The following is a 14,658-nucleotide window of genomic DNA, read 5'->3' as shown; positions in this document are numbered from 1 at the left end:
ACAAAAGGTGTATTCAATTAACTTTGATAATGATGATGATGATGATGATGATGATGATGATGATGATGATGATGATGATGATGATGAAGATGATGATGATGATGATGATGATGATGATGATGATGATGATGATGATGATGATGATGATGATGATGATGATGATGATGATGATGATGATGATGATGATGATGATGATGACACTACGACTATAACGATATCGCTATCAATGATAATGACAAGTAATATTTTTTTGGGAAATTCAAAACTGAGGTTTTAAATTGAGTTTTTCATTTCACCTTTTTAAACTTAACTTTTCTCAAGGCACTTTTTCATGTTTTAGCCCTTGCTACTCCTACCCCATTTTATTTTTGAGAAGATTTGCCTTTTTCCATTTATCACATTACGTTTTCCAGATTTATATTTAAGTACCTACAAGGGTAAAATACTTTGATTATCACTAAGAAATTTATTGAAAGAATATGTAATTGAAGTATATGTAATTGAAGTATATCTAAATGAAAGTATATGCATGACATTATAATATTGGAGTATTTTAGAATATATTTACACGGTTTAGAACATTTATTGAAAACGCGAATCAATGTCTACTCAAACATTATCGAAACCTACACGAAAAGAAGACGGGCAATGAAAATTTCAAATCTCGAAACCTACATGAATAGAAGAACGACAATATCAAATTCAAATCTCGAAGCCTACACGAATAGAAAACAGATAATACAAACCTCAAATCCCGAAACAAACATGAATTTAATACAGACAATGCAAATTTGAAACCTCGAAGTCTTCATGAATAAAAGACAGACAATACCAACTTCAAACCTCGAAAAGTTAGGAACTAAACTACAGATTTAGTTTATTTCGGTAAATCTACAGTTAAGTGGCCTTAAATAATTTCACTTTTTTAATTTTTAAAATTACGGTGGAGGGTGTAGAAACTAAGGGTCTGCGTATCGTTATTATTTTGAACCGATAACGATATCAAACGATAAAAATATCAAATGATATGAGTTTGTCTATGAAACGATAAGATCGTTTTAGTTATCGTTTGAACCGATAACCAAACGATAAATTATCGTTTGAAACGATATTATCGGCTTTTTGTATCGGTTTATCGGAATACATAAAAATAACGAGAATACCGATATTTATCGGTATAATAACGATATTTTTTACAATATTCCAATTTATTATTTTTTTTAAACGCCAAATTTTAGTTCAAATATATCATAAATCTTCAAGTCGAGTCAAGATGTCGTTTTGCCTATCTTTACCGGTTTTAAAAGTTAATCCTTCCCAATTGTATATATTATCTAGATGTCTAACTTCACAAAAATTCTGTAAAGAAAAAGTGAAGCAACACTGTTCTCCAAGTTGAACCCCAGGTTGAAACTCTCCCCACTCCTGATTTTTTTACATTTAATCAATCATATGCATTAGTAAACACAATGTATGTTGTCAAAAAATCTGAACTAAATGTTAAATATGTATACTTCCAAAATTAAAACACATAATTTTTGGCTATTTTTCTTCCAAAGTTTTAATAAAGTCAGCCATTATGGTAGCCAAAATAACCCATTAATATATATATAGATCAAAGTACCTTTGATATACTCTCTAGCCAGTGTGTGTGTGTGTGTGTGTATTTATATGTATATATATATATATATATATATATATATATATATATATATATATATATATATATATATATATATATATATATATATATATATAAATATTAACACATACATATACATATCGATATTATATAATATACTTCAGGTAGAATAATGTATTTAATAGAAAGTAATGTATTTCAGGTAAATAGGAGCACTATTAGGCGAACCTCTGATATGTATCCAGACAAATAATTAGCCAGGGTCAAATACTTTAAATGCAGCTGAAAAAATCTATGGACTCTGCTATTTAAATCTTAGTTTAGATTATTTATATTTATGATTTTATAATTTAAAAATAAGGTCAGTTTAAAACATTTTTTCTGTTTATGGTATTTTATAGTTTGAGTCAATATGTTTTTTATTGTTTTTACTTATTTCAAAAACTGTTATAAAATTCTTTCTATTAATTTTAGAGGAGTTTCTCATAATTGTTGCAAAAGTAAAGCTGTAACCAATATCGTAGATATTAGTGAACCACTTGGAGATAAACATGCAGAACAAGTAGCATCTGGATTGTTAAAGCATAAAATGGAGAGTGAAAGCATTGTAAGTGTAAAGCAGTTCAAGATGTCTACAGGTGGAAATCTTCTCTCTGTTACAGTTGGAGTAAATGAAATTAAGTCAAAAAGAAAGAAAGTAAATCATATCTTGTTCCAAAAAATTATGGAGCTATCAAATTCATTAGAACTCTCTAAAAATAAAACCAAAAAATCATGTTCTACTTTACACAGGAATCTAACAAGTGCTGTAGAATTGATTATTAATGTTAAAACTGAATTGCAGGAAACTCTGAATATCTTTAAATGGTGGTCAAAATTTCTCAAAGTCATTATTAACGTTTTCGATCCAAAAAATCATTATTTTTCCTTTGAAATATATGAAGGTTCTGGTGTCAAGCAATCCTATATTCCTGCCATTGTGGAGATGGTCTAAGAGGATAATGGCATCCTCCAAAAATTATTGGCACTTCTTCAACTTGAAGAAGTAAACTTCAGTATGCCATTTGACCTAAAGTGTGTAAATAGTGTTTTTAAAAAAAATTCTCATTCACAATACAGACAGGGAAATATCCCTGTTTGTACTGTGAAGGAGAATGCTCCCTTGAAGCAGGGAGACTAAGAACGTTGGGCTCCATAGACTTATGTTATGATCAATATGTATATGGTGGAAAAAAAAGGTTGAAAATGCAGGAATACAAAAATGTAATAAATCCTCATTTCCTTTACTTAAAAGAAGATCAAGAAACATTTCTTGAACACATTGTTCCTCCACCTGAGCTTCACATTATGATGGGAGTTGTGGATAAACTTTATACTTTGCCTTAATATGTTTGGCCAGCTTTTCAAAGCTGGTTGAAAACACATTACATATTAATGAGAGGGTACCATGGTGTAGGTTTAGATGGAAACAATGATAATTGATTTATGCCCCTGTTAGATATTTTGGAGAGGGATATTACCTTAACTGCAGCAATCAATATTTTACCAATAATGAATTGCTTGCGTAAGTTTTCATTAGTGAAATCAGCTGTGTTTGGTTCGGTAATGGGTATAGATGTTTCTGTTAAAATTGAAGATTTCAAAAGTTCATTTTCTAGTCTTCAACTATATACAAAAGATGTATTTAGCTATGACTTGACAGTTTCATGGAAAATACATTTTTTAGTGTGCCACCTTTGTAGATTGCAATAATATTAGCTTAGTTAGCTATGCAGAACAATGTGGTGAATCAGTTCATCACAAATTTAAAAAAACTTGGATGAACTATAAAAGAAACATAGGACAAAAAAGTTATGGAGAAAAGCTAAAATCTGCTGCGGTAAATTTTAATTTAAACAAGCATTAACTTAAACATCATTTGTGATACAAATGTTTTTATATTATGGTTTTTTTGTAAATGAAATAAATAAATATTAATGGGTTATTTTGACTACTATAATGGCTGACTTTATTAAAACTTTGAAAGAAAAAAAAGCCAAATATTATGCGTTTTAATTTTGGAAGTATACATATTTAACACTTAGTTCAGATTTTTTGACAACATACATTGTGTTTACTAATGCATATGATTGATTAAATGTAAAAAAATCAGGAGTGGGGAGAGTTTCAACCTGGGGTTCAACTTGGAGAACAGTGTTGCTTCACTTTTTCTTTACAGAATTTTTGTGAAGTTAGACATCTAGATAATATATACAATTGGGAAGGATTAACTTTTAAAACCGGTAAAGATAGGCAAAACGACATCTTGACTCGACTTGAAGATTTATGATATATTTGAACTAAAATTTGGCGTTTAAAAAAAATAATAAATTGGAATATTGTAAAAAATATCGTTATTATACCGATAAATATCGGTATTCTCGTTATTTTTATGTATTCCGATAAACCGATAAAAAAAAGCCGATAATATCGTTTCAACCGATAATTTATCGTTTGGTTATCGGTTCAAACGATAAGTTATCGTTTTATAAACAAATTCATATCGTTTGATATCGTTATCATTTCATATCGTTATTGGTTCAAAATATCGGTTCATACCGATATACCGATAACGATACGCAGACCCTTAGTAGAAATGCATTTAAATAGAATAAAAGTATGTACGCATGAGTGATTTTAAAAAAGAAATAAACTTTAGCAGATGAATAAAAATAGTACAACGCGCTTAATTTTGGACCCAAGAATATTGTATTTTATATATAAATATCAAATATTTTTATATAAAATAAAATACTCTCAGTAAAACTTGTTTTAATTCTTGTTTAATTATTTGTTATAAGTTTTTTATTGTTTTTTAAAAGGTAAATATTAAAGTTTACGCGTCTCGTCAGTATCCTTTGTAATTGATAAATTAAATGGCTATTTTCATAGTCTTTTAAAAACATATCAGCATGAACAATTATTATACTTATCTATATTCTTTAACTATAATATCAAAACTAAATTTACACATAGCATATAAAGTAACAAAGTAATAACAATATCATAAAAATAATATAAAAATAACTGAAAAAGTTATATGAAAAATGCACAGTTCCAAATTTAAAAAACAACAACAACTGAAAAACCACTTTAAAACTTATCTAATTTGCTTTTAATAAATATTCCATAATGTTTTAATCTTCGCGAGCGAGCGCAAAAAAGTAAAATTATTTTAGGCCGCTCAACTGTAGATTTACCTTTTTTAAAATATAACCTTTTTAAAGAAAAGAAACAGCTAGTAAATGTATTTATTAATTTTTAATTTCTTTCAGAATATTTAAAACTTTCTTTATTTTAATAATGAAAGTTTGTTTTTATCCCCATTTTAAAAATTTTAGCAGGATTGAAACTGTTTGCTCTAGGATTCTAAGTGCAAGTATTCTTCTTGTTAACGGTTTGAACAACTCATGTCAATTATGACAAAAGTCTTTACATAAGAATCTCTGCTGATCTATCAACCTCTTCTTTAAGTGAAAATCAACACCCTCTTGCAATGTGAATTTAAAAATTAGGTGAACTGCACTAATCATTTTTAAAGAGCATAAATCTCCTCATACGCTTCAAAATAGCATTCACTGCAGTTAAGAAAATGAGCTATCATGAATAATGAAATGTTCATGAGAATGAATTTGAGAGTAATTAAAGTTTCAATAAAAATGGTCAAAAACCATGCAACCATGCACAAGTTTGCATTTTCTGTATATATAAAGCGTAATACAAATACCAAATTTGAGTATCTGGAGAATTTTTAATTTTACTTTAAATAAGTTCATTTATATTAGTTTTTTATTTAAATCTTTTTTGTACAATATTTAAACCATTTAAAATGTCTTTTAAAAACTATTTGAGATTAAGACCTTTCTTAATTGCATTCCATTTCTTAGTAGTTATAATAGCCATTGGGATTTGCATAGTGAGATCATATTGAATAACGTTATTTTGAAATGTGTATCCATATACCAAATTTGATTCAGGAATGTAGCCAATAACAGTATTCATTTGTATAGGTAAAACTAAAAAACAAGAAGTTTATATATATATATATATATAAATATATATATATATATATATATATATATATATATATATATATATATATATATATATATATATATATATATATATATATATATATATATAAAGAGAGAGAGAGAGAGAGAGAGAGAGAGAGAGAGAGAGAGAGGGAGATTTTGTCTAACAAGGTTGAAAAGTGAATTAAATGTTTAGCAACTAATGATAAACCAAAAATAGATGGTTGCTCAGACATCAACACTTCAACTCTTCTATATGTATGTTTATTAAGTGTAGATTAAGGTCTGCAACTTTGAATCCTATAAGTTAATACTGATTTAGCTATTATGCATATTGATTTCTGATTTTTAAAATTTCTAATTTTGTATGTTTTTTACTAGGCCTGCTATGCATTTCAGTGACATAAAAAATGACTTCAATTACCAAAAAATATTCAAAGGTGGTGAAGAAAATGAATAGTGTTTTGAATGCCGAGGAAGTTTAAAGTAATTAAATCTGATAATGTTGAGAGAAATTACAATTCTTCAGTAGACATGATTTTGACAACTTGGATTATGGAAAGTATAATGAGGATAGAAGTTGATTATTAGTTATTTGAAAGCAGTTGAAATTAACAGCCCAAGTTTACTAGTCAATAGCTTGAAAATTAAAGGTTATGCACAATCGGATGATTGAAACAAAAAACATTCTGACTGATGTTGCAGTTAGATCTAAAGTGGTGCACATCCAACTCAATGGTGCTTATCCAAATCAATGAAGGTGCACATCCAACTGAACTCGGTGTCTTTGTATGTATGTATGTATGTATGTATGTATGTATGTATGTATGTATGTATGTATGTATGTATGTATGTATGTATGTATGTATGTATGTATGTATGTATGTATGTATGTATGTATGTATGTATGTATGTATGTATGTATGTATGTATGTATGTATGTATGTATGTATGTATGTATGTATGTATGTATGTATGTATGTATGTATGTATGTATGTATGTATGTATGTATGTATGTATGTATGTATGTATGTATGTATGTATGTATGTATGTATGTATGTATGTATGTATGTATGTATGTATGTATGTATGTATGTATGTATGTATGTATGTATGTATGTATGTATGTATGTATGTATGTATGTATGTATGTATGTATGTATGTATGTATGTATGTATGTATGTATGTGTGTATGTATGTATGTATGTATGTATGTATGTATGTATGTATGTATGTATGTATGTATGTATGCATGCATGCATGCATGCATGTGTAGTTTTTTCTCGCAATCAACGCAAAGTCACTAAATAGCAATAATTTTCTCTCCTAACTAACTCTCCTTTTTTACAAATTTTCTCCTTTATATATACCCCATGCTTTTCCCAAAATATCCTTCCACAAACCGTCATAAATCACCACAAACACATATTTACAATTCTTATTGGTAAAAACTATTAAAGCTATTAAATCCCAAACGTCATCAAATGTTCTAGAACTTTCCGGAATTACACTCCTCCTTGATCCTTACGGTTCATCCAAATAGTAATCAAAGTATTTCGATGGCATGCGCCGTTCCCGACCACTCCGTCGGAAAAGCATGTCGATTTCTTGTGGTCTATCTTCAGCTTCGATATTTTCCTCGTTCGTCTCTAATACATCTTTAATTGGATCTCCTTGGTTTTCAGCGTTCACTTGATCAGTTTCAACATTCATCTCTACTTCCACATCAGGGATAATGTAGGGCTGAGTATCATTTCGAGGTCTAACATGTTTCACATGACGCGGAATGCCGTTCACTTCTACGGTTTGGTTTAACGCATTCCGAGTTACCGTAGCTGGTTGCCACTTTGTATGGCACCTCGCATTTGGTGGTTTCAGCTAGACTTTATCGCCAATTCGAAATCTCTCGTTCATGACATTTCGTGCAGGAAGATTCTCTTTTTTCAATCCTTTCACACCAATGGGGTAGCTGTATGTTTTGCCCATCGGGCTTGCACCATCTTTGTCGGCTGAGACATTGTACCAATATAGTGCTTCCGGTATCGACATTTTTGATCGTTCTATTATTCTCTTGATCGTATGGTGGTTTCTTTCTACAGCTCCATTTCCTTCAGGATAAAAAGCGGCTCTATATCTAATTTGCACTCCCCAACTATCAAGAAAACTCCTTATCTCTTTAGTCTTAAATGTTGGCTCATTTTCAGTTAATATCTCAGACTGTGCTCCACGTTCACAAAAAACAAGACGGAGTATTCGGACTATGGCAACACTTCCGTATGAGCCCGATAATTGTCGCCACAACACCTATTTTGAAGGTCCACAATCAATTAGACTCAAAAACTTTTCAGTGCCATAATGCGTGATATCCATGGCCAATCTCTCCAAGTTTCCTTCAACATCCCATTTCCCTTTTCCCACCGTATTGGCGCTGGATCTATTGACTGACATGGTTCGCAATTTTTTATCACATTCCGAACATCGTTTTCAGCAGCAATCGGAATTGTTTTACAAACAAAGTTTAACGTTCAATTCACTCCAAAATGTCCAGTTCTTTTGTGTATATCGGAAATAGATTCAGCCTTCGTAGCTGCGACTCCCATACAACTATTCCGACACTCTGGCACAGTCAGTTTGTTGAGCCATCTACTGCGAACTCTAGTTAGTTAATGCGTCGGCCAAATTATCTTTAGAAGGAATGAGTTTCACCTCGACGCTAACATCGTATTCTTCAATTAGTTGTTGCAACACGCTCAGTCTTCTTCGAATCAGCATTTCACCCGTCGCTTTTGATCTCAACCTTGATTTTCCCGTAAGGGCGTTAGAAACCCAGTGGTACACAGTCATGGAATCGGTAAAAACAGTCACTTTCTTCAGCTTCCACATTAGAGCCATATTCATTCCCCGTATCACAGCGTCTAATTCTGCCATGTTTATATTAACATCAGACGTTTCTTTTCGCAGCCATGTTGCATCCTCCACAGTAGTCTCCCCAACTTGAATAAGAGCACGAATCGCTAAAGAACTGGCATCAACCCACACTTTTCCCTCATCACCACGCACAGCCCAATCACCACAAGCAGGCTCGCAGCGTTCCACCTCAGCAAATACTTCCTGAAGCACCCACTTAACGTTCTCATCTCAAACATCATTGTCCCAACCCGTCGTCAGACTGACAGCTTTCCTCTTCAAGAGACTACAAATCACTCGCAGCCAACCACACACGGGTAAATGTCCTACCAACTGTCCACAGATTGAAAACACAACTCTCCTGGTTAACTTTTGCGAGATAGCATCAACTCGATTCCCTCTAGACCACATCAGTTTGTTACCAACCTTGCGCACACACAATCCTAACACACGAACTCCATTATCATCAATCTGCTCACCATCTTTACTCTCTAAACCATATTTCAAAAAATGCCTCTTGACATAATCAAGACTCACCACACTTTCGTCTACGAAAATGTCGTCTACATAAGCGGACGTTACACTCTTCACTAATTCGTCTTGATCAATGACGGCACTCACAACGGATTTCATGATCATTGGCGCAACATTCAATCCGAAACCAAGTCGTGTCAAGCAATACCTTTTATTTCAAAACACCACTGTTTGGAACGGCCAAAGAGATTTATCAGTTTTTAGTTGAAGATAAGCCTTGCGTAAATCGATGATTGCTGGTTTGTTACCTATCCTTCTCCATTCTCTAAGCTTTTCGACACACACATCTGCATCTCTCGTGTTTGCCTCAATGAAATTGTTAGCTTCTCTCCAGTCTAGAACAGGTCGGATTTTGTTGTCTTTGTTTCTCTGAATGACAGCCATTAACGGAATCTGCCCTTTGGGCGGCCCCAATTCATTTTCGTCGTACTCTAACAGCCATTTCCGATCAATCCAATCCTGTAGTTCGTTTTCATAGTCTGCTCTAGCGTATGGTGGAATTCCGTACTGTGCCACTTTATTATACAATCGGTTGGGGCCTTCTCCATCTCTCAATTTCCATTTGACTCTCCATTCAACACCATTAAAAATTGCTTCATGATCATTCTTTTTAATTTCGATTTTCTTGACTTTGTTCTTACTTGAAGCCGATGCTCCACAGTAACTCAATCTGAACTTCGCTTTTCCCAAAGGAGAAACGGATACTCCTCCTAGTAATTTAATGGAACTCATTCCAAGCATCATATCAACTCCAAACGGTTGAAAATCCACTAATATAACCTCATCACGTGCTTTAATGCCATCAACCTCAAGAATCACGACCGCTGACCCAGTGCACTGATGAACCTTTCCTTCAAACGTTACTACCTTTTGAGAATTTGAGTACCTACATTGACTTTTGGGCAGGAAATTTTTATTCAAAATTGTATTCGAACACCCTGTGTCTACTAAAGCTGTCGCAACCATACCATTAACTTTCAAACAAACAGCAGATAATGCGCTCATTCCACCGATGTTCAGGAGCGAGGTAGCGCAGGTTCCTCGCTCCTGCAATCGTTTCCCTGCAGCTTTCGACATTTCGATGCAACATGTCCTTCCTCACTACATTTAAAATATCTAACGGTTTTCGGAGACAAGTTCTTCGCAAGCGAACAGTTCTTTGCAATGTGATTCAAACCTTTACATTTGTAACACACTAATGGAGTTTTTGTAGCATGGCGTCTAGACACAGCGCCAACAGCATCACTGTCAATCACATTTGCACAGTTTATAGAAGCTCTCACTCTGGGTAACATTTTATCAATCGGGTCCATTACGGCTCGAAATCTTGATGATAAGACTTCTGGCAAACCCACAACAAACGCCAAACGCACAGACTCCTCTGGTAATTTAGCAAGATAGGCTAATCGTCTTAAATCAGCTAAAAACACGTCAACTTTTTCTTCGTCACATAATTTTCGTTTTGTGAACAGTTCATATGTTGTGTAGGCATCTATAGAAAACGCCGCTAATAATAGACGCTCGACTTTAGCTACATCTTTTTAGACTTCCGCGGTTAAAGCATCGTACACTGCATAAGCAGCTTCTCTGAGAAGAATTGGAAAAATTAGTTCGAGCTTTAAGTTCTGAATTTCTGCAATCACTTGCGTTCGTTGAATCCAGACAGCAGAATACGAAGTGCCATCATACGTTTCAAACATATCAAATAATCTCATACTTGGTTCCATGCCCGGTTAACTTGTAGTTTTTTCTCGCAATCAACAAGTCACTAAATAGCAATAATTTTCTCTCCTAACTAACTGTCCTTTTTTACAAATTTTCTCCTTTATATATACCCCATGCTTTTCCCAAAATATCCTTCCACAAACCGTCATAAATCACAACAAACACATATTTACAACTCTTTTTGGTAAAAACTATTAAAGCTATTAAATCACTAACGTCATCAAATGTTCTAGAACATTCCGGAATTACAGTATGTATGTATGTATGTATGTATGTATGTATGTATGTATGTATGTATGTATGTATGTATGTATGTATGTATGTATGTATGTATGTATGTATGTATGTATGTATGTATGTATGTATGTATGTATGTATGTATGTATGTATGTATGTATGTATGTATGTATGTATGTATGTATGTATGTATGTATGTATGTATGTATGTATGTATGTATGTATGTATGTATGTATGTATGTATGTATGTATGTATGTATGTATGTATGTATGTATGTATGTATGTATGTATGTATGTATGTATGTATGTATGTATGTATGTATGTATGTATGTATGTATGTATGTATGTATGTATGTATGTATGTATGTATGTATGTATGTATATATAGATATATATATATATACATATACATATATATACATATATATGTTAATATGTAATAGTAACAGCAACTTGATAAGAACTCACATGTAACTTTAGCAGAACTTTTATCATGCACATAACAGGAACTTTGTTGCCTAAATAAATTTTCAAATAAAAAAATTGTTTTAAAACAAAAAGTATAAATATTTTTAAGCATAAAATCATTCAAAAATAACTTGTGGTTGTAATCAACATTAGATTCATTTATTAGGTTAAATTTTTTAAAACTTATGACACTACTAAATCATATTAACGTTGAAAATCTAACCTTTTAAGAATAGGCTTACAGACGAATTGATAGTTGCCATTGACAAATACTGTTCCATTAATGTTATTATAGACCATTTTTGGATACATCGTTGTAAGATCTAAGTATTTTTAAACAATCTATGATATATTTACACTGTATTTGAAAATATACAAAAAAACATTGGACCAGAATGTGCATGCAAATGTTTTCTAAAACACTTTTTGTTATTTACCTTGATTTGGCGGTTTTTTTAAACCTGCTCCGTAGTTAATTGCTTTTTTTCTCAAAACGGCTGTATTATTTTCGAACTCATGTGAAATAATTTTCACTGCTATATTAATATTGGTATCACCCACAAAAGAACTTGTTGGAAAAGTATAATATATAGAAAAATGAGTGTATGAAGCAATAAATAATTTGGGAATCTAAAAAAAAGGAAAAGCATTACAAGTACATTAATTTTAAAACAAGAAATACTTTAGGATTGTGATATGTATCCACATTTAAGAATTATATACAAAACTAGTAATGCAGAGAACAAATGTAAAAATTTTTTTTTTTTGCCATCTTTCTAATATAAGATATATAACTATATGTTTTCGTTAAAAGTTTTGCTCACATGGAAAATGTTTTGCTTCTGCTGTATTATTCTTACAGTTTTAACACTAAGATCATCCCAATAATCGCCTGTAAATATTAAATTTGATTGAGGATTCAATATGATAGTAAGATTTTCAAGATCAGTCACACAATCGTAACTTGTGGTTATGTGGAATGTTATGTGAAGCATATTGCTGAAATTGGAATTAGAAGAGAAACTATTTATACTTTTTTATATACATACTATATATCAAAATAGATAAAATAATAATATTATTACAATTAAATACTAATTAGTACTCAATTTTTTATATTTTCATCGAATTTTGCAGTCGAAATTAAACATTTTAAAACATCTCACTTACCCAAAAACACCGCTTGATGACCAATCTGATACACTGCACTTTTTTTCACGACGAGTAATTGTAAATGGGATTAGATGCAACCACATGCTGTTAACATTAGATACAATCAAAAATCCCCAATGGGTATGACCATTCTCAACTGACATATCACCCACCTAAATATATTTTCAACCCTGTCAACACTTTTAAAACAATTTTTGTTCTGCAGAATAAAATTTGATTAATTTACCTTGGCTACAACATCATAAAAATTTTCGTATTCTGTATTTATCCCGGCAGAGCCAACATATGTCTCTTGCACTGAATTTAATAGATGACTTTCGTTATGTCTTAGCATTACTCTTGTGTTGTAGAAATTTCTTTGAAAATCAACTAAGCTTGTAATAATTAACCTGCCTGATTGTTTTAACGGTTCATTTAGATCATCTATAAAACTAAAGCTGCTTTCATCGTTACCTTCACTGAAAAATCGGATTCCAATTCTAAAGGTTGCATAATCACCAATAGAATATGTTGAAATCTTAGTTGTGATATAAGATACTGCAAAAAAGGATGTAGTATAAAGGTTATTTTTTAAAGAATACAATACAAAAGACAAAAAATAAACGATAAATATAAAAAAGATATTCTAATATGTAACTATCATAAAGCTTAGATTGAAAATTCAACTATACTTTAAAATCATAAGCCCATATTTTTGTTATGTGATTTTATATATAAAACGTTTTTGAGGACTAGGTTGTTTTTTGTTTACTGCAACTTGTTGCGGAATTTTTATCAATCTGATAAAGCTGTTGAGCCTTGATCCGTTTCAAAAGAAACTCGTATTTACTAGTATTCAAACTCAAGGTTCACGTACCGAACTTTCTAAAGGGAGATTAATTTTTCTGTAATTTAGTTAAAGAAAAAATAACCTTCCGATAGTCTTCTTACTTTGTATCCTGACATTAAACCTCTATAATTAGACGTTGTAGTTAGAAATTTAGAAATTGAAATCAAGTTTAGATACTTTGAAAATTTAAGATTAAATAACAGCTATTTTAAACTTATAACTTCACTTACAAAGAAACTCAACATGTCTGTTGTTATTAACTGGTCCAGCAACATTTGAAAGTATAGATTTTACAATGCAATAACACCAAACATTGTCCCTTGATGCCCCAACTACTACTTTCCCTTTCATAATTTCGTTCCAACAATCAGATGCGCATCCCCACTCTGTTTTTATGCTGTTTAAAATGTACATGTCTCCGTAATATCCTGGGGACCATTCGCTTAAAACATTCACTGAAGATGAAGCTGTTTTGTCCAAAAAAAAACAACAATTTCTGTTAAATTTGAAATGGAGTGAGAGAAATGTTTTATGTAAATGTTTTTATTGCCTGTAAGTTTACTTAAGCAAAAATATATGTATGTTGCAATTTCTATAATAATAATTTTATTAACAGAAATGTATAAAAAAGAGTAAAAAAATTAATTTCTATGCTTACAACCTACCCAAAGCAATAAATGTTGCAAAAAGGAAAGGATAAAATTGATTATATTTTGTTTTAAACATTTTTAGTATAAAAACGATTTTATGGAATAGTGTTTCAATGGATTTTTGATAAACTTTATTTTTAATTTGTTTTGCATTATTTAATTTAAATTAACTGAAACTCTTTCATAATTTAGATAAAAAAATTTTTGAGTGAATGTTTGATGTTTTATTTATTAGCTTACCTATAACTAACTGTGAAATAAGTTTATAGAAGTAGCCTTTAAAGTGAGCCAAATATAGATTTTTCTCTATTTGTATATATCAAATATTGTTTTTAAATCATCTGATATTCTCACAGAAAATTGTTGAATATTATTTTTGATTTTGATTGCACCGCTAATAACAATTTTCCGATT

General features: G+C 31.2%; 1 protein-coding gene and 1 pseudogene across 1 annotated transcript; one reads left to right on the top strand and one right to left on the bottom strand.

The window, feature by feature from the left end:
- Window positions 1-1,833: 1,833 nt before the first annotated feature.
- Window positions 1,834-3,627, top strand: LOC145180681 (uncharacterized; annotated as a pseudogene).
- Window positions 3,628-5,362: 1,735 nt separating this feature from the next.
- Window positions 5,363-14,373, bottom strand: LOC149886326 (uncharacterized). The gene is made up of 9 exons (XM_090094189.1): window positions 14,260-14,373; window positions 13,825-14,061; window positions 12,992-13,302; window positions 12,763-12,917; window positions 12,417-12,591; window positions 12,030-12,222; window positions 11,816-11,915; window positions 11,593-11,642; window positions 5,363-5,697 (listed from the first exon to the last, which is right to left on the bottom strand). The coding sequence occupies exons 1-9, from the start codon at window positions 14,318-14,320 to the stop codon at window positions 5,525-5,527; spliced, it is 1,455 nt and encodes a 484-aa protein (XP_089950315.1). The 5' UTR covers window positions 14,321-14,373; the 3' UTR covers window positions 5,363-5,524.
- Window positions 14,374-14,658: the final 285 nt, after the last annotated feature.

Source organism: Hydra viridissima, unplaced genomic scaffold (assembly GCF_058129835.1).
Source record: "Hydra viridissima isolate aposymbiotic clone 2 unplaced genomic scaffold, HvirCarnegie_v1 scaffold_7, whole genome shotgun sequence".
Classification (NCBI taxonomy): domain Eukaryota; kingdom Metazoa; phylum Cnidaria; class Hydrozoa; order Anthoathecata; family Hydridae; genus Hydra; species Hydra viridissima.
This window is presented reverse-complemented; position numbering and strand designations above follow the sequence as displayed.